The sequence below is a fragment of the Vulpes vulpes genome, chromosome 2 (assembly GCF_048418805.1).
Source record: "Vulpes vulpes isolate BD-2025 chromosome 2, VulVul3, whole genome shotgun sequence".
NCBI classification, from domain to species: domain Eukaryota; kingdom Metazoa; phylum Chordata; class Mammalia; order Carnivora; family Canidae; genus Vulpes; species Vulpes vulpes.
This window is the reverse complement of record NC_132781.1, coordinates 133987996-134014190: the sequence shown is the minus strand read 5'-3', so window position 1 is coordinate 134014190 and position 26195 is coordinate 133987996. Positions and strand designations below refer to the sequence as shown.

General features: G+C 36.3%; 1 protein-coding gene across 10 annotated transcripts in view; it reads right to left on the bottom strand.

Moving 5' to 3' along the window:
* RNF180 (ring finger protein 180) overlaps positions 1-26195 on the bottom strand; it is a 183158-nt gene that overhangs the window by 131270 nt on the left and 25693 nt on the right. For all 10 annotated transcript variants that reach the window (XR_012000031.1, XR_012000030.1, XM_072750019.1 and 7 more), the window contains one exon: positions 20500-20634. Coding sequence is in view for 8 of the 10 variants with exons in the window: in XM_072750019.1 (XP_072606120.1) it covers positions 20500-20634 (135 nt within the window). In the remaining 2 variants the exon portion in view is untranslated. The remainder of the gene's footprint in view (positions 1-20499; positions 20635-26195) is intronic.

Here is a 26195-nt window from a genome sequence, read left to right as displayed (position 1 = left end):
CATGCTCTCAGCAGTACAATAGATAACACTAGGTAAAACATACTAAAAAATTGTTTTAAGACACTGGACAAAAGAACTGGAGGACTGTGATCCCTGAGAGAAAAAACCTAATAAGATGAGCCTAAAAATCACCCTTGATTTCTGCCCTAGGGAACTTTCAGAATCTTGCTGTAGGGAGAAGGAACCCAAGAACACAGCACCCTTGCTGATAAAATAAGATAGAAGTGTATAGAGGGCTAAATAGAGTTTAAAGGATACTGTATAGACAAGGATAAGCCTACTAAGAAAAAGTTCCAGATAACTGCATAGATATTCCTCTAAATCTTTGGTTGAATACCAGTAAGAACACATGCTGGGTGAGATATAAGAGAACTGTCCACTACACTCTGTTGTGACTCTTTTTTTGATTGATTGACTGACTCATTCATTCATTTAAGCTAGAGACAGGGAAAGAATCTTTTTTGTTTGTTTGTTTTAAGACTTTATTTCTGGGGTCGCCTGGGTGGCTCAGTGGTTGAGTGTCTGCCTTTGGCTCAGGGCGTGATCCCAGAGTCCAGGGATCGAGTCCCATGTCGGGCTCCCTGCGAGGAGCCAGCTTCTCCCTCTGCCTGTGTCTCTGCCTCTCTGTGTCTCTCATGAATAAATAAATAAAGTCTTAAAAAAAGATTTTATTTCTGTATTAGAGATAGAGCATGTGACTGACAGCATGGGGGTGGGGGAGCTGAAACAGCAAGAAGGAGAACATGTGCCAGGACCCCGTGATCATGACCTGAGCCAAAGGTAGACACTTAACTGACTGAGCCACCAAGGTGCCCAGAAAGACAGGATCTTTTTTTCTAAATAAAGATTTTACTTATGTATTCATAAGAGACACACAGAGAGAGAGAGAGACAGACAGAGACACAGGCAGAGGGAGAAGCCGACATCCTACAAGGAGCCCAATGTGGGACTTGATCCCAGGATCCTGGGATCACGACGTGAGCCAAAGGCAGATGCTCAACCACTGAGCCACCCAGGCGCCCCAGAAAGCCAGTATCTTAAGCTGGCATCTCACTCAGTGTGCAGCCTGACTTTGGGGTTCAGTCTCACAACCCAGAGATCATGACCTGACCCAAAATCAAGAATCGGATGCTTAACTGACTGTGCCACCCAGGTGCCCCTGTTGTTATTCTTTTAATGTCACTACCTCTGTAATTATATCTCTTCTTTTCCCTAAAATTGGTCATTTGTGGTTTATCTCTATTTTCCTTTTCACTCTACTTTGTGACATGTTAATTTCATTGATGTTTAAGAAAATTATTTTTCAATTTCATTCTAATTTCCTTTTTTACCTTGTGTTACTTTCTTCCTTTTGCTTACTTTAGATTTCATTTGCTCTTCTTGCTTCCTTCCCAAGTAGGAAGCTTACAGTATTGATTTTAAACCTTTCTTTTTTCAAATATAAGTGTTTACACTCCAAAGTTTCTTGTGAGCATTGCCTTTACTTGCATCCCACAAAATTTCTTACGTGCATTTTCCTTTTCACTCAATTTCAAGTATTTTCTAACTTCTCCTGTGATTTCTTCTTTGACCTTAAGTTCTATAGAGGTATATCTTTTTAATCTGCAAATATTTGGGGATTTTCAGATAACTTTCTGCAATTATTTCTTAATTTAATGTCATTGAAGTCAGAAAATACATTTGATATTACTTCATTTCTTTCAAAACTATATAACGATCCAACAAATGATATATCCTGGAGAATATTACATGTACACTTTAAACAAATACCTTTTCCGCTGTTGTTGGGTAATAACATTTCACACATGTCAGCGGTGTTGCCTAAATGTCCTGTATTCTTACTGAGTTTCTGTCTTTCTGTTCTACAGATTTATGAAACAAATCCTGAAATTTCCAATTATAATTATGGATGTATCATTTCCTATTTTTAAATTTTTTTTATTTTTTGTAAATTTATTTAATATTTAAATTCAATTAGCCAACAGATAGTACATTATTAGTTTCAAATGTGGTATTCAATAAATCATCAGTTGTGTAGAACACCCACTGCTCATCACATCACGTGCCCTCCTTAATGCCCATTACCTAATTACCCCATCCCCTACCTCCCCTCCAGGAGCCCTCAGTTTGTTTCCTACCATTAAGAATCTCATGATTTTTCTCCCTCTCTGATGACTTCCCATTCAGTGTTTCCTCCTCCATTTCTTCTTTAAATTCTATTTTGCATCAAGTATTTTGAAGTTTAGCTATTCGGTGCACACATACTTACAGTTGTTATGTTTTTCTGATGAATCAATTCTTTTATAATTATTAAAATGTTCTTTTTTCATTCTTAATAGTATTTGTTGTTCTGAAATCTACTTTGATAATAACATAGCAATTTCAGCTCTCCTTTATGTTTTCATGATAAAAACTTTTATCCTTTCATTTTAACCTGTGTCTTTGCAATGTATTTCTTATAAACAACATATAGTTTGATCTTTGTCTAGCTTGATATTCTTGAATTTGGAGTATTTATGCCACTTAATGTAATGTATCAAAATGTAAATATCAATATGTTTGAATTTTTTTTAATATGTTTGAATTTAAATCCAAGATCCTATTTCTTATTTGTCTCATCATTTTTCTTTGTTTTTCTTCTGTTACTATCTATATGGGTTAAGTTTTTTTTTTGGAATTTTTTTTGTGTGTGTGTGTTTTCTGTTGGCTTTCTACAGTACATTTTTTGCCCTCAGTGGTTATTCTTTTGTTTATAATATGCATCTTTAATTTATCATAGTCTTCCTTTAAATCATATTATACCATGGTCTGTACAGAGTAAGAAGCTTACTCAGGATATTTCCCTTTCTTGCTGCCTATTCTTTGTATTATTGCTTTCATGTATTTTATTTTTGAACTTATCAATCCCATGATACACTGCTAACATTCTGCTTTAACAAGTAAATTGTCCTTTAAAGAAAATGAAAAGGGGATCCCTGGGTGGCACAGCGGTTTAGTGCCTGCCTTTGGCCCAGGGCGTGATCCTGGAGACCCGGGATCGAATCCCACATCGGGCTCCCGGTGCATGGAGCCTGCTTCTCCCTCTGCCTGTGTCTCTGCCTCTCACTCTCTCTCTCTTTCTGTGACTATCATAAATAAAAAAAAAAAAATTTAAAAAAAATTAAAAAAATAAAGAAAATGAAAAGGAAAAATAGATGTTTTACATTTACCAACACATTTACCATTTCAAGATCACCTTATTCAGTTGTGTTGATCCAAATTCCATTTGATGAAATTTTCCTAGTATCTGAAGAACTTTCTTTGATAGTAAAAATTTACTGATAAGTTCTTTTAGAGTTTATTTGTGTGAAATAGTCTTTAATGCACCTTAATTTAAAACATTTTATGTACAGTAAAATTACTCTGTAGTATGCGGTCCCTTGGGTTTTGAGAAATGCATTGGATTGATTATACATAACCACAATCAAGAGACAAAACAGTTCCATTATTTTCCTCAAATTCTTTCATGCTGACCCAACCTAGTAAATATCTTCCTCCCTACTTTCTGATCTGTTCTCCATCTGCATAGTTTTATTCTGACTCACCTTGTTCAACTGGGACAGTTAGTTCAACAAGCCTGTAACTTCAGCTTTCCCTGAATCCCAGGTAAGCTTCTCCATTTCCTGGACCAGAGAGATGTGGATCTAACTCTATGATCAAAGGCCTAGTTTCTCTGACAGATATTCACACTATCAAGTTCAGAGACAATGAAAAGTGGCTTAGGTTTCAATTCATCCTCTTGGTTGTCAGCTTTTCCTTGCTCTGCTCTACTTTATATTTGTCTTCCTTTCCTGTCTCCATCAGCACACACTGTGTCCCTTGGGTCTTAGTGGGTCTTTAGCCATCTCAGTGTTCCTCCTCTTTCTGGGTATAGTTCTGGGTCTAGAATTTTTTTCATGCTTTTATTTGATTATAGTTGATATTATAATTATATTTGATTATAGTTGATTATTTTATTATTGTGTGTCAACAGTGTTATACTAGGCATACAATACAGTGATTTGACAAGTTTATATGTTATGCAAGGCTCACCATAAGTGTAGCTACCGTCTGTCACCATATAACATATTCCCTATGTTGTCCCTTTTATCCCTATGACTTACTCATTCCAGAATTGGAAGCCTATATCTTCCACTCCCCTTCACTCATTTTGCCCATCCTGTCAAACACTTCCCTCTGGCAAAATCAGTTTGTTCTCTGTATTTATGGGTATGGTTCTTTTTGTTTGTTCATTTTTTAAAAATTCCACAAACGAGAGAAATCATATGGTATTAGTCTTTCTCAGTCTGACTTATTTTACATAGCATAGTACTCACTAGGTGCATCCATGTTGTGGTAAATGGCAAGATCTCACCAGTCTCCTCAAAAAATAATGTTGGGAAAACTGGACAGCTACATGCCAAAGAATAAAAACCTGACCACATTGTAACACCATACACACACACACACACACACACACACACACACACACACACAAAACCTCAAAATGGATTAAAGACCTAAATATGTTGCCTAAAACACAAAAATCCTAGAAGAGAACAGGGGCAGTAATTTCTCTGTCATTGACCATAGCAATGTTTTTCAAGATATGTCTCCTAAAGCAAGAGAAACAAAAGCAAAAAATAAACTATTGGGACTACTTCAAAATAAAAAGCTTTTGTACAAAGGAAAGCATCAACAAAACCAAAAGGCAACCTACTGAATGAGAGAAATCTGTAAATGATACAACCAATAAGGGTTTAATATAAAAAATATATAAAGAGCTTACCTAATTCTATACACAAAAAAACCCCCAACACAATCCAATGAAAACCTGAGCAGAAGTCATGAAAACACATTTTTCTAGATGCCAACAGACATCTGAAAAGATTCTCAACATCACTAATCCTCAGGAAAACACAAATCAAAACCACAATGAAGTATTACATTATACCTGTCAGAATGGCTAAAATAAAAAGCTCAAGAAATAACAGGTGTTGACAGGAGGTGGAGAAAAAAGAACTCAGCAGGCACTGTTGGTGGGAATATAAATTGTACCACAGAAAACAGTATGGAGGCTCTTAAAAAATAAAAATAGAAATACCATATGATCCAATAATTCCTCTAATGGATAATTTACCTGCCCTCTCCAAAAAACAATGAACACTACTTCAAAAAAACAGATACACTAATTTATGTTTATTGCAGCCTCACTTATAATAGCCAAGATATGGAAGCAACCTAAGTGTTGATTTATAGATGACTGGATAAAGACATGGTACACAGACAATTCATTCTCACTGTTTCTATACCACATTGTATTGATGGTCCAAGTCAGCAAGTACAGCAAGAAAACAAAAGGAGACACATGGGTTAAAAATCAAGTAACAAGATACAACTTCTTATCCATTAAGATGACTAATAAAAAAGAAAAAAAATAGTAAAATAAAGAGAACATGAGTAGAAAAGGGAAAGAAAGAAAATAGTGATACATGCTATAATACTGATAAATCTTGAAAACATTATGCAGGGTAAAAGAAGCCAGACACAGAGGGCTACGTAATGCATGACTACATTTAAATAAAATATTCAGAGTCCAGCCAGCCCATTTATTGACATAAAGGAGATGGGCAAATGTCTGGGCTTTGGGGGAAGGGTAAATGGAGAGGGTTAGCTTAATGAGCATGAGCTTTTCTCTTGGGAGGATGAAAATGTTCTGGAATTAGACAGTGATGATGGCTGTGCAACATTGTAAATGCACTAAATATCACTAGTAGTACATTTTATATTATGCATATTTTCACAAATTTTTATTTATTTATTTTTTTCACACATTTTTAAACAAGTACAATGTAACTTTTTAATTCACATTCAACATAATATGAAGAAAAACTATGGAATTCACCAGAAAGGTTTTTAAATTAATAAATCTGCATAATTTCAGCATAGAAGGTCAATATATAAATTTCTACGTATCACATTTCTGTAAATTAACAGAAAATAATGGGAAAGCAAAAATATTTAAAATATCACTTAGAAGAGAATCCAAAGATATGACCTAGTTAGGTATAAATTTAATGCAATATATTTAAGACTTGTCCACTGAAAACTACAGAACACTATATAAAAAAGACCTAATTAAACCAAGGAATATATCATGTTTTTACAATATCAATTTTTCCCAGACTAATTTACAGATTTACCACAATCCCACTCAAAATCCCAGCAGGCTTATTTGTAGAAACTGATAAAGTACAAAGTTTATATGAAAATGTAAAATTACCTAAAACAGTCCAAGAAATTCTAAAACAGAAGAAGAAAGGTGGAGGCCATATACTATCTAATTTCAACACTTACTAGATCACTGGAACAGAGTAGAGCCCAAAAGTAGACCTGTACATATGGTCAATTAATTCTTGGTAAATATGCTAAGGTAATGAGAAAAGATATACTTCCCAATAATTGGTGGTGGAACAACTGGATCACTGTACGAGGTTAAAAGAAAACCAAAAAAGCCAAAGCAAAAAACCCTGATGCCTACCATATACCATACACAAAAATAACTCAAAAATGGATTCAGTCCTAAAAAGTAAAAGCTCTAAGTAGCAAGCATCTAGAAGAAAATACAAGAGAAAACCTTGGAAACCCTGGAATAGGAAATGTATTTTCAGAACACAAAAAAACACAATCCACAAAGAACAATAAACAATAAAGTCGATTTCATAAAAATTAAAACAATCAATTGTTCGAAAAGTATCATTAATGAAATAAAAGCACAAACCACAGACTGGAAGAAAATTAATAAAACCTGTATCTAACAAGAACTTTTTATCCATATATATATATATATATATATACAAAAAAAACTCTTACAACTAAATAAGAAGAAAATACAATTTTTAAAATGAGCACAAGATTTTAACAGATGCTTTACAGAAGGAGACATATTAATGTTGAAAACCACATTTAAAAAAGGCAAAATAGTAGTCACTGGAGAAATGCAAATTCAAACCACAATGGATTCTTCCAATGTACATTTATTTAAAAGCTTCATAAGGAAGAAAGAGAGGAGGATGATAAAGAGGAGAAGGAAAAGGGAAAAGAAAAGAACTAGCAACATCAGTACCGACAAAGAGCAACCAAAAATCTCATATGTCACCAGCACAAAAGCAAAATGGTATAGTCATTTTCGAAAACTGTTTGTTAGTTTCTTAAAAAATTATGCCTACACTTACCATAAGACCTAGCAGTTCCTAGAGAATATGGAAATATATGTCCACATAAAGATTTGTATACATATGTTCTTAACTTTATTATAGCTCAAACTGCAAATACCCTAAACATCCAAAACAATTATGGCATCCCTCCAATGGATAAACAACTATAGGATCCATATAATGGAGTAATATTCAGTAATAAAAACATAACTACTGATACATGCAACAACTTGAATCAATCTCAGAAACATCATCCTGAACATAAAAAACCACACATGAAAGAATACACTTGGGCAGCCTGGGTGGCTCAGTGGTTTGGCACCTGCCTTAGGCCCAGGGTGTGATCCTGGAGACCTGGGATCGCGTCCCGCATCGGGCTCCCTGCATGGAGCCTGCTTCTCCCTCTGCCTGTGTTGTGTCTCTGCCTCTCTCCCTCTGTGTCTCTCATAAATAAATAAATAAAACCTTTTTTTAAAAAAAGAGAATACATTTATATTGTCTCACTCTAAATATATACATTTACATATATAATTTCTACATTTGTATATAGTTTCTACATATACATATATTTTCTCTCTATATATAGTTTCTATGTATAGAAACTGCAGAAAAGGGTGCCTGGGTGGCTTAGTCAGTTAAGTATCTGCCTTCAGCTCAGGTCATGATTGTGGGTCTTGGGATCGAGTCCTGCATTGGGCTCCCTGCTCAGCGGGGAAACTGCCTCTCCCTTTACCCACCCTCCTGCTCATGCTCTCTCTATTCTCTGTCTCTCTCTCTCTCAAATAAACAAAACCTTTAAAAAAAAAAAAAACCCAAACTAGAAAAGACTGAATTTGTACATTTTGAAAATGGTGGCAAGTACATGAGTATGTGTATGTTTTCCAAAACTCATTGAAATGTGCATTTTACTACATGTAAATTATACCTAAATAAAATTGATTTAAAAAATATTAAATAATAGTGTCCTTAAGAAAAGTTACCAGAGATCCCTGGGTGGCCCAGTGGTTTAGCGCCTGCCTTCGGCCCAGGCCATGATCGTGGAGAGACGGGATCGAGTGCCACTTCAGGCTCCCTGCATGGAGCCTGCTTCTCCCTCTGCCTGTGTCTCTGCCTCTCTCTCATAAATAAATAAATAAAATCTTAAAAAAAAGAAAAGTTACCAAAAATTGCTTGTGAATCATAAAATTTGGTTGGTAAGCTTAAGACATATACTACTTTAGTCCTCTCTGTATCTTCAGAAAAAGACAGCGTGTGAAATACAGTAGGCACTTATTAAACGTTTGATGAATGAAAGAAAGCTTATTGTGTGAGTTTTAATTGATTTTTCATTGCAATCATTACCTTTACCTTTCCCAGCCCCTGTAGTTTTTAAAGTATTTCTTTAAGCTACTGAAGCCTGCCCCTACTGTGCACTGGTACTCTAGAATGGATAAACCACTATAGGATCCATATAATGGAGTAATATTCAGTAATAAAAAGATATCAACTACTGATATATGAAACAACATGAATCAACTTCAAGTGTGCTTGTTTTTACTTTCTGTATTCTTAGAAAAAATTTCTTTAAAAATCTGAATTCTTAACAATTTGGTCATATATGAGCCAAAGCTCATCATAACAAATTTAAACAGACTATACAAATCTTTTTTGTTAAAGAACCTTGGGAAACTCACTGAAAATGACTCAATAAATGGTCTAGCTTTACCTAAATGCTTTGCCTTAGAAACAAAATGAAGGTATGGATGACATTTTTGCAGAATAGAATTGATCTCACAAACATACACATTAGCCCCCTACATTAGGAGCTGACAGTTATTCAGATTAGTCTAGCAGTGATAAATTCTTTTTAAAAGACTGTTACCGAGAATACAAACTGGAGTGCACAAATAAAATCACCTTTACTTTGTTATTAGACTTGCTCTGACTGTTCAGGATTCTATCGATATATAAACTTAGTATTTCTACATTGGTACAAAGAACATTAATTTGACTTAATGTTAAATTAAGTTAATGGCAATCAACCTATCAATATTTACTGAATGATTACTAGACACAGTATTAACCATATAAAGGGAGTGAAAAATTGTATATATATATGTGTGTGTGTATACATAAAAATATAAGTGTGTGTGTATATATATATATATATATACACACACACATACATATATGCATGCCAGGGACTACTGCCAGGTACCTTACATTTGTTATTTTGTTATTTCAATGTGCATATTCCATTATTTTATCATATAAAGTGATTATATTTAATCTCATAAGATTGATCATAATAAGTAAGAAACCACTACAAATTATAGAGATGCCTTTTGAACATTCTTGTGAGAATAAATTGGAGTTATAGTTCTAGGTAGGTGAAGGATATTTTAGGAAGCACTTACTTTTACTAGCTCACCAACATTTATACTATGCTTACTATTCCCAGGCACTATTTTCCAGACAAGGAAACTAAGAGAAGAGAAATTAAGTAACTTTTATGTAACTTGTCCACGGTCATATAAGCATTAAAAAAGGATTTCCATCAGGCCACTAGGCTTCAAAACTTCTGTCCTCGGTCACTGAGCTTCCACTGTTACTTCCTGTATCAAAGGAATATTCTCATTTTCAGGCCATCAACTTTCTGATATCTTTGGCATGAGTATGTTTTAAGCCATGACACTATTTTTCCCTAGGCTTACAAAAACAAAACAAAACGAAACTCTGAGGCTTGCCTTATATTTAAATTAACAAAAAATGATATTCTAACTTGTACAAGAGGAAAGGTAGATTTGGAAAACATTCTACAGTTGCTTCTGATACGGGACCCCAACGTGATCTTTGAGAACTACTAACACAAAGCAAGCACACATTTTTCTCTAAATAGTTAAGCAGAGTTTCACATCAACAGAAGAGGAGGAAAATCAATTACGGCAATTGATACAGGTGAGAGGAATGCAAAAGGCTGGGTGAAGAAGGTACAGTGTTCTGTTTCCTCTTCAGAAAACTTAGATATGGCAAACAAAGACAGCCAGGGTAAACAAAGAAGCCTCAATTATAAATGAGACTGCCGACTAACTACTTCAGTTGTGTTTACACACAGTCTTGGAAAATATATATAACATTCATGATATTTACTTCCAATATAGTTTAAAAGGTAAAGTAGGACATACCACACTATTAAGTTTATAAGTCTACTGGCCCTTATTTTTAAAAATCAGAAATATATGTGATAAGACAAGTTTTAACAGATTTATTTTAAGATGAGTGACTAAAATGGAAGCAATCTGATTTTAAGGATTTAAAGCCTTTAAAGTAATGGCACGAGAGGTTATCTCCTCTGGAAAAAAAATTCAACTGAGAATTAGAAAAACTATTATTAAGGGCTTCAAAAAAACCTTACTAGACAGTTTTTTTTAAGATTATTTATTTATTTATTCATGAGAGGCAGAGACACAGGCTGAGGGGGAAGCAGGCTCCCCACAAGGAGCCCCATGTGGGATTTGATCCCAGGATCTCAGGATCACCAAAGGCAGACGCTCAACCACTGAGCCACCCAGACGTCCCCCTAGACAGTTGTTTCATGTCTCAAATTTATCAGTGGGGAAAGAAGGAAGGGAAGAAGGAGAAAGTAACTAACAGCCAATTTCACTTAATGCTGTCAGAGAAATGTTGCCAAAATATTTTGTAAATGAAATAATTTGTTTAAGCAGCAGGGGGAGCTCAGGCATTGTTATTTTGTTTGTTCCTCAAGGGTAGTGAATGTTTCTGGTTGCTGAGTACAGGGAGAACTTCATTTAATTTTAAAATTACAAATTTTATGCATTCTCTTTCTGTTATTTAATGATCTTTAAAATTCTTAACTAAGGTTTAATGTTAAAAGTTGACTCAGACAATTTAATATACGATATCTTGAAAGATGTTTAACATTTGGCATTTCCCATGTTAGCATTAATACTCCCTCAGCTAATTCATTAAAAGTGAGCCAACAATTCATGTAACTATATGGCTATAAACACAAAGAAAAGACTGGGTAACAAATATATCATTTACATTATTTTTTGTCATTTACATTATTAATTAAATGTTTGAAGTGTCACAAATGTAAAGGAACCAAATTCTATTATACTGCCTTTTTTTTTTTTTTTTTTGTCTATTTGTACTCTAAGAAGATACTTCATGGTGGAAACTTTTCTTTTTACTCAAAGGGTCAGAATGAATGCAAAAATTATTGACAGTCTCTTACATCCAATCTTGTCAACTTTCTAAAAATTCACTCTTCACACAACAGCCAAAGTAGTCTTTTTAAAATTCAATGGTCATTATCACTCCTTTTCAGTAATTCCTCAGCTCTCAGAATAAAGATCAAAGGCCTTAATTTGGCTTACAAGACCATAAATGATCTAACTAATCCTTTTCTTTCTAGCTTCAGATCTTGCCAAACTACCCGTTTGATCTCTGAACTCCAGTCATGGACATCTAGTTCCATAAACAGTCCACATTCTCTCCACCACAGAGCCTTTCAACATGCTGGTCCCAAAGCTGAGAATGTTCTATGTCATGTACTGCTGTCTCTATTCATCCACCATATCCTCATGCAAGTCACTTTGTCAGACAAGCCTTCCTGATATAGGTAGGTTCAATCCTCTCTAAATTCTGTTCTTGGGATCCCTGGGTGGCACAGTGGTTTAGCGCCTGCCTTTGGCCCAGGGCACGATCCTGGAGACCCGGGATCGAATACCACGTTGGGCTCCCGGGGCATGGAGCCTGCTTCTCCCTCTGCCTATGTCTCTGCCTCTCTCTCTCTCTCTCTGTGTGACTATCATAAATAAATAAAAATTTAAAAAATAAATAAATAAATTCTGTTCTTATGGCTCCCTATACTTTTCCTTTTTGCCATTTGCATGGCCAGTAAATTAATATTTATAACTGACCACTATATCAGAAGCTTCACAAGGACAGGGCATCTCTCTTCTGCTCTGGTTTCGATTTGCAGAGTCTATTACAGGAACTGTTGGTTGTGTCCTAGTCAGCTTGGGCTGCCATAACAAAATACCATAGCCTGTGTGGCTTCGACAGAAGACATTTATTCCTCACAGTTCTGGAGGCTAGAAATTTGAGGTCAAAGTGGCAGCATGCTCAGGTACTGGTAAGACCTCTCTTCTTAGCTTGCAGATGGCTGTCTTCTCACTGAGATCTCACATGCTGGACAAAAAGAATGGTATCTCTCTTTTGCTTAGAAGGCTACACTATTTACAAGTTAGGACCCTATCCTTAAGATTTCATTTAACCTAAATTACTTCCTAAAGACGTATCTCTAGATACAGGCACACTGAGGAGTAAGACTTCACCATGAACTTGTAGAGGCGATACCATTACGTCTATATAGCATGTGAAAAGATTAAGTATGAGATAAATATATGCTAATATCAACAAAAGGGAACATAAAAGTATTTTAAAATAAGCAATATAAATATGATTTATTTCCATATTATAGCCATTGAAAAAAAGGTCATCAGGTTAATAAAGTCAGAGAGAAAATGAGCAAAATATGTAGCCAAAAAAGGTATATAATCCAATACTCAATGCAACATTCGATGATCATATAATGGCAAATGGTACTGGCAATGAAGTTTTAAAGCTGAACCACTTGATAGTCTATAACTGAAAAAGAGTCATAGCCAAATAATTATAATCCTTTAAAATAAGTGTCGGACCATTCCTCAGTCCCCATTTTCCTCAGCTCACTAGAACCTGGTACTTGCCCCTCTTACCCCCTCAACTACAATGAATGCTGACCAATGATCTCCTCTTTGCTAAAGCCAATGCACACTATTAATTGTCATGCAGGGTCTCTATATATGGCCAGTCTGTATGGCAATTCTACCCAAATCAAGGAGACACCCTTCCCAGGCTGGCACCCTACAGAACTGTGCAGTGTACAGCCTATACATTGAAGCCAGTGTCTGGTCTTTGACCACTCCCCACAATACCCAATGCTATTAACTAATCCCTCTTCCTAGAAAATACCCATCCATTGAATTGTGTAACACTGTATCCAGATTCTCAGTCTTACCTTTCTTGTTCCTCTCTTTTTCTACTGTGTGAGCTTTGATCCTTTAAATGCTCCTAGGCCCCCTTCTCAGTCCATTCACACTCTGCATGGTGATCTCATGCACTGTCATTAGTGGCACTCTCCATTTGAATGCTGATGACTCCCAAATCCACACTTTTAGTTCACATCTCTGTTCTTAATCCCATATCCTTAGAATAAGCATCCCCCCAGAAATCTGTTGGAATGTTCTACAGGCCACAAAAACTTGACATGTCCAATGGTATAACAAAACGGACTAAAAAACTAAAACTGAGAACAACATTCCTAGGCATTGGCCAAGACTCCACGATGGGAGAGCATTTCTGTCAATTCATTTTTATGTTTTAAGGGATTTTGTTATTTTTATTTTGATTTTCATTTTTGCTGTTATTTTTATTTTTATTTTCATTTTTGATCCTACTTCATGTGTCTCAGGCCTGAAGAATGGGTAGGAAACCCCTTTTCTCCCTATGAACATTGTAAACTGTCTCAAAATTCCATTCCAAATTCTCTCTTGCATGCCTTACTACCTGCCAGTGGCTAGAAAACTAAAGTTCAAATATCCCACATTCCCTTACAGCTCAAATTTCACACATGATAGCTTCCACCAAGCTGATATACCTCCTCAGTCTTATGAAAGCAGAAATGATGACTGTATTTGTGCTGTTTCTTCTAGCAAGCTTTGTTTTGCAGGTATTTGGTTATTTTTCAGTGAAAGTTACTGTGATCCCAGTATCCAGTTTGGTGGGACTGAGAAGCAGAGTGTGAGACCTTCATTTCTTGGCATTCGACGGGGCTCAAGAAATGTGGTCCTTGAGCAAAAAGCTATGGATGCTGTCTCCCCAGTTTCCTGATCCTCTATGTTGTTCTGAGGGCCATTTCAAGTCTGCATGGGGTGTTGAAGACAGGACACATAGTCCGAGGTTCACTCATGGTGAGGAGATTCTAAGGGGGACCTCCTACATAAATCTGGGTTTTAATTTCAGTATAAGGGTGAACGAACAATAAATCCGTTGCTTAGAGGAATACAGAAGGAAACTTGCTAATGTCAACTCTGGTATTCAGTAAAAGGAAAGGAAAAAAATCCTCCCTAGGGCACAGAAGAATTTTTTACACAAAGAGTACAAGACATGAAGGAGATGATTAATAAATTCAACTACAGTACATGATGAACTTCTGTTCATTAAAAACTACCACAAAGAGCAAAATACCAGTTACACAAACTGGCAAAAGATATTTGCATTAGAAAAACCAATCTAGGAGTAGAATTTAGAATACATAAAAAAAAAAAAACTTTAAAAAAACCAAAGCAAAACCACCTACCAAAAACAGGCAACAAAAAAAGACATTTTACAGAAAACACAAACAGTCTCAGAGATGAGATGTTGAATGCTGGTGACGATGTAGGATGACAGCAATGCTCAACCACCACTCATAGCCTTGTCATTTGAAAACAGTTTAGTGCTGCCCGATGAGGTTGCATATGTACATGCCCTAGGATGCTCTTACCTTTACTCTTAGAAATACACTCCTACCCGTGTGTGCCAAAGTATGTACAAAAGAGCTCATAATAGCACTGTTTATACGAGCAAAACAAGATAAAACCCAAATGCCTATCAAGGGTGGAATGAATTATACACCATGATTTATTAATATACCAGAACACTACACCAAAGTGAGAATAAGTGGGGACTATACTAAATAGGGTGATTTAAGTGAAAGCACCAATTTCTGGAAGAAGACCCACTTGCAATGTGATTTCATTTACAGAAATTAAAACAACACAACCCTTTCAGAAACAAACTTATTTTATACACGGTGTTTTTAATTGTATAGTTAATTTAATCAGAAATAAAGATCATTTGATAGGTGATAAAAGTAGCATTCTTTCAGCATAGCATCTGATAAAATCCATCTGTAAAAATGTAAAGCATTTCTATAGTTTAAATAAAGATTGAAAGAGAATCAAATATCACTATACCCATTATCCAGTTTAACAAATACACGACCACTACTTTATTTTTTTATTTTTTTTAAGTTTTTATTTATTTATTCATGAGATACACATACACACACACACAGAGAGAGAGAGAGAGAGAGAGAGGGGCAGAGACACAGGCAGAAGGAGAAGCAGGCTCCATGCAGGGAGCCCAACGTGGGGCTGGATCCTGGGTCTCCAGCGCTAGTCCACTACTTTAAAAGCGCCCTCAAAATGCTCCATTACAGACTTCTCCTTCCTCCCAGACATAATGATATTGATTTATTCTTAAACCTAGTTTTATATATGTATGTGTTATTTTACATGCAAATTATATATTTTAATATTTTATAGAAATACAAACAGTGAATATCTATTCATTTCTATAAGTATATATTTAACATAAGTTTTCTTATATGTATTTTATTTTGTAAGACAGTTTCAATAGTTATATATATGTATATTCTTATTTAAGAATACGAAGTTACGGAGACAAATGCAGATTAGTGATTACCTGGGGCCAGGCATGGGTGCGGGGAAAATGGGCCTGAGGAATCTTTCTGTGATAATGGCAAGCTTTAAAACTGTATTATAGTGGTGTTTGCCCAACTCAAATATTTACTGAAAGCCATTTAACTGCATTTTTATAATGAGTAAATTTCATGGTTTACAAATTATACTTAAAAAGTGTGTGTGTGTGTGTGTGTTTGGTCCTCCTGAGAGGTCTTCCTTGACTAGCCTAGGCAACAGTTTGTTCACATCCCTTTGTTACTATACCTATCAAAACAGGATACACTGCTTGGCCTGTTTTCAACTACAGTTTAAAGCTCTTAAAAATAATAATAATAAATAAAAACAAAATAAAGCTCCTAGAGAGCAAGAATTTTTTTTGTATTTGCATCACTCTTCCACAACCCATCCCAATACATCCCAAAGTAGCACTTAAAATTTTCTCACTCACTATTAAATGAATTAATGACTGGGAGTTCTGCAGGTAAATGAGAGTATCAGCCACTCTATTGAGAAGGTGTATGGTGAAAGAGAGTGGTCTAGTTTCATTCTTCTGCATGTGGATGTCCAATTTTCCCAGCACCATTTATTCAAGAGACTGTCTACTTCCAGTGGATAGTCTTTCCTCCTTTGTCGAATATTAGTTGACCATAGAATTCAGGGTCCACTTCTGGATTTTCTATTCTGTTCCATTGATCTATGTGTCTGTTTTTGTGCCAATACCACACTGTCTTGATGACCACAGCTTTGTAGTACAACCTGAAATCTGGCATTGTGATGCCCCCAGATATGGTTTTCTTTTTTAAAATTCCCCCGGCTATTCGGGGTCTTTTCTGATTCCACACAAATCTTAAAATAATTTGTTCTAATTCTCTGAAGAAAGTCCATGGTATTTTGATAGGGATTGCATTGAACATGTAAATTGCCCTGGGTAACATTGACATTTTCACAATATTAATTCTGCCAATCTATGAGCATGGAATATTTTTCCTTCTCTTTGTGTCTTCCTCAATTTCTTTCAAAAGTATTCTATAGTTTTTAGGGTATAGATCCTTTACCTCTTTGGTTAGGTTTATTCCTAGGTATCTTATGCTTTTGGGTGCAAATGTAAATGGGATTGACTCCTTAATTTCTCTTCTTCAGTCTCATTGTTAGTGTATAGAAATGCCACTGACTTCTGGGCATTGATCTAAATGTGAGACAAGATTCCATTAAAATCCTAGAGGAGAACACAGTCAACACCTTTTTGAACTCGGCCACAGTAACTTCTTGCAAGATACATCCACGAAGGCAAAAGAAACAAAAGCAAAAATGAACTATTGGGACTTCATCAAGATAAGAAGCTTTTGCACAGCAAAGGATACAGTCAACAAAACTAAAAGACAACCGACAGAATGGGAGAAGATATTTGCAAATGACATATCAGATAAAGGGCTAGTTTCCAAGATCTATAAAGAACTTATTAAACTCAACACCAAAGCAACAAACAATCCAATCATGAAATGGGCAAAAGACATGAAGAGAAATCTCACAGAGGAAGACATGGCCATGGCCAACATGCACATGAGAAAATGCTCTGCATCACTTGCCATCAGGGAAATACAAATCAAAACCACAATGAGATACCACCTCACACCAGTGAGAATGGGGAAAATTAACAAGGCAGGAAACCACAAATGTTGGAGAGGATGTGGAGAAAAGGGAACCCTCTTGCACTGTTGGTGGGAATGTGAACTGGTGCAGCCACTCTGGAAAACTGTGTGGAGGTTCCTCAAAGAGTTAAAAATAGACCTGCCCTATAACCCAGCAATTGCACTGTTGGGGATTTACCCCAAAGATACAGATGCAGTGAAACGCCGGGACACCTGCACCCCGATGTTTATAGCAGCAATGTCCACAATAGCCAAACTGTGGAAGGAGCCTCGGTGTCCATCGAAAGATGAATGGATAAAGAAGATGTGGTTTATGTATACAATGGAATATTCCTCAGCCATTAGAAATGACAAATACCCACCATTTGCTTCAACGTGGATGGAACTGGAGGGTATTATGCTGAGTGAAATAAGTCAATCAAAGAAGGACAAACATTATATGTTTTCATTCATTTGGGGAATATAAATAATAGTGAAAGGGAATAGAAGGGAAGGGAGAAGAAATGTATGGGAAATATCAGAAAGGGAGACAGAACATAAAGACTCCTAACTCTGGGAGACGAACTAGCAGTGGTGGAAGGAGAGGAGGGCGGGGGTGGGGGTGAATGGGTGATGGGCACTGAGGGGGACACTTGACGGGATGAGCACTGGGTGTTATTCTGTATGTTGGCAAATTGAGCACCAATAAAAAATAAATTTATTATTAAAAATAATTAATTAAATGATTGATTGATTGATTAAAAAAAGAGGTGTGAAATTGCATCATATTCTGAGGGAGGAACAAAGGCAGCAAAGAGAGAGTGGAGTTTAGAGTACTTGCTCTGGACCCTGGACGTTAAGTCCAATTCTAACTGTACTGCTTAGAAAAAGTATAATCTGGGGCAAACTGTTTAATTGTCTGTGCCTCAGTTTCCTTATGTATGAAGTGGAGATTATCTTCCTCAAGACAATCTATTCTTATACTATAAGGAATAATATAAAACATTTAAAGCAATGCCTAACCAATAAACCTAGCAAAAGGTACTTGACATCATTAATCAGTAGGGAAATGCAAATTAAAACTACAATGACATACCAATATACATTTACCAGAATGGCTAAAATTACAAGTCTGAAAATATCAAGCATGGACAAAGATGGAGAGCAAGTGAAATTCTCATCATTACTGTTGGAAATAAACATTCACTTTGGAAAACTGGCAGTGTTTCTAAAGAAATTAAAATCTACCTATTCTAATGACCCAGGAAGGAATACTGACCAATGACGTTTAGAAGGATGCAGTTTAGGACTTGAATGAAGGGGGCTGTGACTGACTTCCCAACAGAACCCTGGAAAGCTCCCTAATTTAGATTTTTGCATGATGGACAAAGGCAGGAAAGGCCTCAAAAGGCCTCGTTGCCTCCTTTTAGGATTGCAGTTGAGATTCGCAAGCCTATAAAGTGAAGTAATATTTGTAAAGCATTTAGAAACAATGCCTGGCATAGCATGTTGTACTAATATTTGACAAAGAGATTGAAAAAAAATACCTGCTCTGTGGGCCCCCAGAATTCATTCTTACATATATACCAAAAAAGAAAACACAAAACGCAAACACAGAAGGTCTTTTACAAGAATATTTATAGCAGTTTTATTCATAACCCAAAACCAGAAATTCAAATGTCCACCCAGAGGAGAAAAATGATAAACTGTAGTAGATCCATAAGTGATAAGTGGCATATTCCCTAGTAAAAACAAACAAACAAAAGACCCCAAAAACTATAAATACAAAACATAAATGTATCTCTAAAACATTACACTGAGCAGAATAAGTCAAGTACAAAAGAGTAGACGTTATATATTTCTATGTGAACAAAGGCAAAACTATTGTACAGTGACAGACATCAGTATAGTGAGGTGCTACGAGAGGGAGAGAAGTGGCTAGAACAGGGCAAGTCAACTTTCCGGAGTGATGGGAATTTATACCTTGATCTGATTCACAGCAGGAAGGACTGAAAACATTTACCAAGTTGTACACTTACTTTTTTATTAACTCTATGTATTATTTACAAAGCAAAATACTCCTAACATTACAAGGTTTTTTTCCCCAATTACAATGTTTTATCCGTTTTTAAAAAGTATCTTTGGGCAGTAAGTATGCAACCAAATTATCTACTACTGTCAATTCCAGGAAATAATCACAACCACACATGGCTGAGACCAGAAAAAAAAAAAAAAAAAAAAAACAACAACAACAAAACCAAAAAACAAAAAACAAACAAAAAAAAAACAACTAATAAGAATGTTTTAAAACCCAAATGTCTCTCAAAGAAGGGGAAGCAAACAATGACAGGTGATTATAGCCTCTCTGCTGGAAGGAGAACTCCTTATAAAATCTATGGATCAGTATCTAGTATGTACTTCTCTCATCCTGCCTCTTTCATAATACTCTTAGAGAAGTTTCATAATACTCTTAGAGATCTTACTTTTGTTGTTTGAAAAGCATTTGTTTTTACCAGGATGCTCAATTAAATGCTTTTAAATATTATTCAGGTTTTCCTATTGACTTTCAAATCACCCATGAACTTCCTCTTCTAGGCCCACATTAAATACTAAATATATATGTTCATACACACAGACATATGTTATTTATACATACATAATACATACACACACATGCAAATATATATGTATTTATACATATACATAAAAAATAGATTCTCCATTTACTACTAGGATATTGAACTTAATTGTGTGCTGACTACTAAGGTTCATTCATGGTGGGGATAAGAAAAACACTGACCATTATCTTCAACTTACATCTATGATATTCCACTTAAAACTTTAAGGGCATGTTAATGTCAGCAGCTAAAGGTAAAATTATTTTTAACCGTGGAAGATGGGATGTCTTCTGAATACCACTTTGAAATGTTTTCAGTGGTAAAGTCAAATAAGGTAAAATAACCTAAGCCGAGTGTGAAGGGATAGGTGTGCACCTGTGCACATGCTCATGGCATTCAGATAAGAGAAAATTGTTTGAAGACCAGAGTTCACACTACTTACCGTAAAGATCTGATCCTCAAGGTATTTCATGAAACAACCAGAACTTGCTATACATTTTCTGCATTTCCAACAACGAAGAAAACTTAGGTCTTCTTGATTATGATTTCTAGTGATCAATTCTTCACTTCTTTTCATCTGTGGAAAAAATAATACACTTTTAAAATGTTGAACTGTGACAGATTAAATTTGATTTTTCTAAACCCTCACCACAATACTAGCTACATGGGAAACAGAAGAAAGAGAATTATCATTTATTGAGGTACCTACTAGTTACCAGGTCTTAGGCTAGCAGCCCTCTATAAACTATGCCCTGGATTGAAAGTTCCATTTAATTATGATGATGATGCATTTTGTTACTGACTACCAACTTATTTCACTTTTGTAGAGATTTTTACATCTATTTCTTTCCATCTTTCTCTCACTAAAAGTCATAAAAGGCAATTGATGAAGGCTCAATTAAATAAGTTAGTACAGTGGCATTAATAGAGTCGTAACAAAGAACTAGACATGTTCTTTTAAATAGATTTTTAAATACCACAGCATTAAAATTTAAATATAATACAATTTATTGAGTTGTAGTTAATTATGTAAAAATGGGAATTACTTACTTAAAATTTATGGCAAAAATTCTTTATCCTGAATGCAGTAATTTCTCTTGTATATTATACTCAGTGGAACCGTTACTCTACTACATCTTGTGGTGGATGTAGTCAAACAAAAAAACTTAGAGAACACTCCTATCAATTTTGTAGTCTATTTTTACACTGGAGATTTTATGTAAATAATGTAAATTAGACCAGTTTGGCAGAAGAGTTTCACACTAATAAGGATCCCAAAATAGATGGAGTATTTTTAATAACCTGCATGATAACTATTTATTAGGAAGAAACGAAATGTTTATTAAGCTATCCAGAAGGGACTGACAGGTTCCCCGGCCACACTTCTTCATTTTTCATTCATTCATTGAACATTTACTGACAGCTAACCAAATGCCACACAGTGGGCCAAACTCTGGGGGCGACAGGCTGAGTAACACTCACTTTCTCTCGTGGAAGTGCTCACTGTGCTATAGCTCAACAGTTTTCTACCCCAGCTCATCACAACCTCTTGGGAAGCTTTAAAAACTGATGCCAAGGCCCCACTCCTAGAAATTTTAGCTTATGTGGAGTTGGGGAGGGAGTGAGGAGTGGGGACTTTTAAAGAAGATCCCCAGGCGATCCTGTAGTATGGTCAGGGTGAAGGCAGAGATGTACTACACAGCTATTGACTAAACTGCAACAGATGTAAGGGCTGTAAAAGAGGGAACACAGATGAACCTTAACCAAATTGAAAGGATTTAAGGAACCCTGCCTGGGAGAGCATGGCATGCCCCTCCTGCAGCCTGTCTAGCTCTGACCTTCAGGTAGCTAATCCTAGTTTTGTCTCCATGGACATCCTTAGAGCCCATCTCAGTCCAGCTGACTACTCTGTTTAAACTATGTGCTCGGGGTGCTTGGGTGGCTCAGATGATTAGGCGTCCACCTGTGGGTCAGGTCATGATCTCTGGGTCCTGGGATGGAGTCCTGTGTCATTGGGTTCCCTGCTCAGAGGGAGTCTGCTTCTCCCTCTGCCTCTCCCCCTGCTCATACTCTCTCTCTCGGTCTCCAATGAATAAATAAAATCTTTAAAAAAAAAAAAAACAATGTCCTCAACAATCGCAATATCTTAATTTGCAAATGTCCTAATTCCTCTTGCTTGATGTGCCCTTCTTCATTGTTGAAACCCTCTCTTTTACTTAACTCCTTTGGCACTCCTTCCTTCTCTCTATATTCTTTTTAGTGTCTTATGTTCTCATGTCCCTCTTAACCACAAGTGATTCTCAGCCAGGAATGTGGACTACAAGGAGGGGTCCTATCAGACTCAGGGATGGAGAAACTCCCAATCTGCCTATGCTCCCTCTCTCCTCAAGATCCACACACATCTCCTTGTTTCTCCACCCCTCCCCCACGTATCCAGATTTTTCCATGCTTTCTTGGGGTGCAAGCATGTACTTAGAAAAAACCCTGTAGATGAGTCTACTAAGTCTTCACTGAAAATTGCACTTTGTGACAAGTCCTATATCGATGATTTCTAAAATCTATATATCTAATTTTTAGCTTATTCCAAAGCTCTAGAGAAATAATTTTAAATTCCAGATGGCAACTGCATATCTCCAAATGGATCTCTTTCAAGGGCCTCTGTACTACTGGCTGTTTGCTGTCTAGATCTATGCTACCCTATATGGTAGCCACTAGTCAGATATATTCGGAGCACTTCAAATGTGGCTAATTTCAACTGAGATGTGCAGAAAATGTAAAGTACACACTGGATTTTGAATACTTAATAGGAGAAAAACAATGCCAAATATCAATAGTTTTACATTGATTTCATGTTGAAATATTTTCCATATACTGAGTCAAGTAAACTATTGTGTAAACATTAATTTCACTTGTTTCTTTTTCTTTTGACTACTACCAATTTTAAATTACATATGCGACTTGTGTCATGCTACATTTGGATAAGATTTGTCCAGACCTCCTCCTCAAAGGTCAGATCCTTCTCACTCAGATCTCGGCTCAAAGTCATCCCCCTTTAGCATAGTATACTGAGCACCTGGGGGAGCTTATTTAAATGTAGGTTCCGGGGCCACATTACCAGAGATTCTAGTTCAGTGTTTCTACAATAGGAATTGGCATATTTAACAAGCATACTAGGTTATTATTAGAGTGATCCAAAGACCACACTTTGAGAGATACCATCCTACACAATACAGTCTGTGCTCCATATTTTGTCAAACATGGTCCCCTAGGTAGCTCAAGGGATTTATGTGATGGAACTGTTGTGAATCTGACTGCAGTGGCGTTCATATGAATCTATACATGTGATAAACTGCCCAGAGGTAAATACACACACACACACAAACACACAAAAGAGCACACGTAACTGGTGAGATCTGAATAAAGTAAATAGTATGAAGGGGTATGCAGATCTTACCACGAACCTACAATTCACAATTCACAGACCTACAACTATCTCAAAATAAAAAGTGAGAAAAAAACTTTTACTATATATATTAATAACTCAAAATTTTACAAGGTCATAGTATTTTTTACCAATTCAATGTCCTGACATATAATCCTCCATAATGCCTCTTCTCTGCATACTTTTTGATTGCCTCTTCGTACAAGGAATATTTTCTACAAGGAGAATGAGAGTATCATATAGCCTTTCCTCTTCAAAAAAAAAATCCCAAAACCAAAAAACAAAGCCTTTTTACACCCTTAAGATCTGACTCCAACCTGTTTCTCAAGCCTTGGCATCCCCTCCATGAGTACCCTACCACCAACACTAATACAGATCTTTGTGCAGTTCCCTAAAATTATTTTTTCTACTCTCATACTTTCAAATTTGTTGTTCTTTCTGTAATATCATTTCTCTTTCCTCTGACTTTAGGTTAATAAGTACTTTTTACCCTTGAAGGCTGAACTCAAATTTTTCTTTCACAGACACTCCCCAGGAAAACACAATTACCCCCTTTTCCATGCTCTCATAGTACCTTGCAGCACCTCTGCAGCAGCACTAGTCATGCTGTACTACACTTACCTCTGTGTATGTGTGTCCTATCAGTAACTACAAGTTCCTAAAAAGCACAGTATTCTATTCAACTCTATATCTTTCCAATCAAACATGGTACCTGGTACCAAAAAAAGACACTCAACAAACATTTGCTGAAATCAAATCAACAAGATCTGGGAGACAGTTCAGCTTACAAAATGTCTTTTTCCATTATCATGGGTTAGGATGTCTGGCCAACTGTTAGTGGGACAAACCAAATAGAAATCCTTTTGCAAGGATGTGAGGAGTCCAAGAAATAAAGCTATGTTTATATATATCTAAGCTTAAAAGGAGAACTGGAGGTTACCCAAAAGTGATATATAAGAGCTGAGGTAGCTTCTGTCAAAGAATTTATGCTACAAGAAAGAGTCAAATATGGTAAATGAACCTATTTAACAGAATGGTGGTCTTTGGATAAATCTGAACACAGCGTCTATTGGCTCATCCGACCTCAGCACCCTAGATATTAGTATTGGTTTTAGGAAGAGGGAACTGTATAAGCAAATAGCTGAAAACTGGTTTCTGAACTCTGACACACTGAAGTCTTAACAATTTTGGGCAGCAGACATCTACACCACATGGCTTTAATCTCTGAGGACTTGGGGGTAGCAACTAGAATACTACTGAAACAAACAGAATAGACACAGGTGATCTTGGGAAACAGTATAACACAAAAATAAACTTACTGCTGAGTACATATGGCTGTCTCACAATGCTCAGAAATACACGCAGGGTGTGTGCAGGGGGGCTGGGTTCTGAGTCAACAGATGCAGATACAAACTGTAGAATTCTCTCTCTCTTTTTTTTTTTAGATTTTATTTTCATTTATTCGTAAGAGACACACAGAGAGAGGCAGAGATATAGGTAGAGGGAGAAGCAGGCTCCCCGCAAGGAGCCTGATGTGGGACTGGATCCCGGGACTCTGGGATCACACCCTGAGCCAAAGACAGATGCTCAACCTCTGAGCCACCCAGGCATCCCCAAATTGTAGAATTCTAATACTATTGTTCATATGACTGCAGTGCAACTTACAAGTGGGTAAGGCCTTAGGAATTCAGGGCTACGGGCACCTGGATGGCTCAGTCAGTTAAGCTTCAGACTCTTGATGTCTGCTCAGGTCATGATCTCAGGGTCATGGGAACAAGCCCTGCATGGGGCTCTACGCTCAGTGGGGATCCTGTTTGAGGATTCTCTCTCTCTCCACCTACCCCACTCCCTGCTCATGCTTGCACTCTCTCTCTCTCTCTCTCTCTCTTTCCCTTTTTAGCTCTCTAAAATAAATAAGTAAACCAAAAAAAAAAAAAAAAAGGAATTCAGGTATAATACTTTCTGGTTGCTTTTTCTCACAAATTCCTCATTTCTTACTCCAGTTCTCATCAGATCAGATACACACATTTTTCTAACATGGAGTGCTCCCCTAATTCTTCCCACCTATGACACAGGCTTTGTCATGCTAATCTTCTTATCTCCTACCCCACTTGTGTCTCTTGGACCAAGCTAGCTGCTAATATCTGCTTGACTTTCTCCATGTTACCTGTTCAGAGATTTCCCCTTGGCTACCTTCACCACCTAACCTGATACTCTTGCTACTTTCTGGTATTTCTTCAATATACTTGGAAATTTGGAAAATAATGTTTTCCTGAGTTATGCATATCTCCCAAATATCAACACATTTCATTACAGAATATCAAAGACAGCTGCATGAGTTAACATCACCACGATCCCCAGCAAAAAATAGTTATTTAACTATTGGGCCATAGTCAAGTTCATAGTGGTGGATACAAGTTTTCCAAAAGGCTCATTTCTCTTTAAAGCTAAAATTCTATCACCTGGAGCAAATACTGCCAAATATGCAAGTCCATGGTCTGTCAATCATTTAGGTAAAAACGGTATGTCATGGAAAAGTGTATGGTTCAGCTCTCAACTAAAACATCCAAAAGGGTTTTTCCTCAAGACCACCATCAGCCTCCAGCATACTACAGAAGTGCTTTATGCATTCTTTTTTTATTATTCACAGAGAGTATTAGAAAGGTATTTCAGAAGAAAGATTTAATAAGATCAAT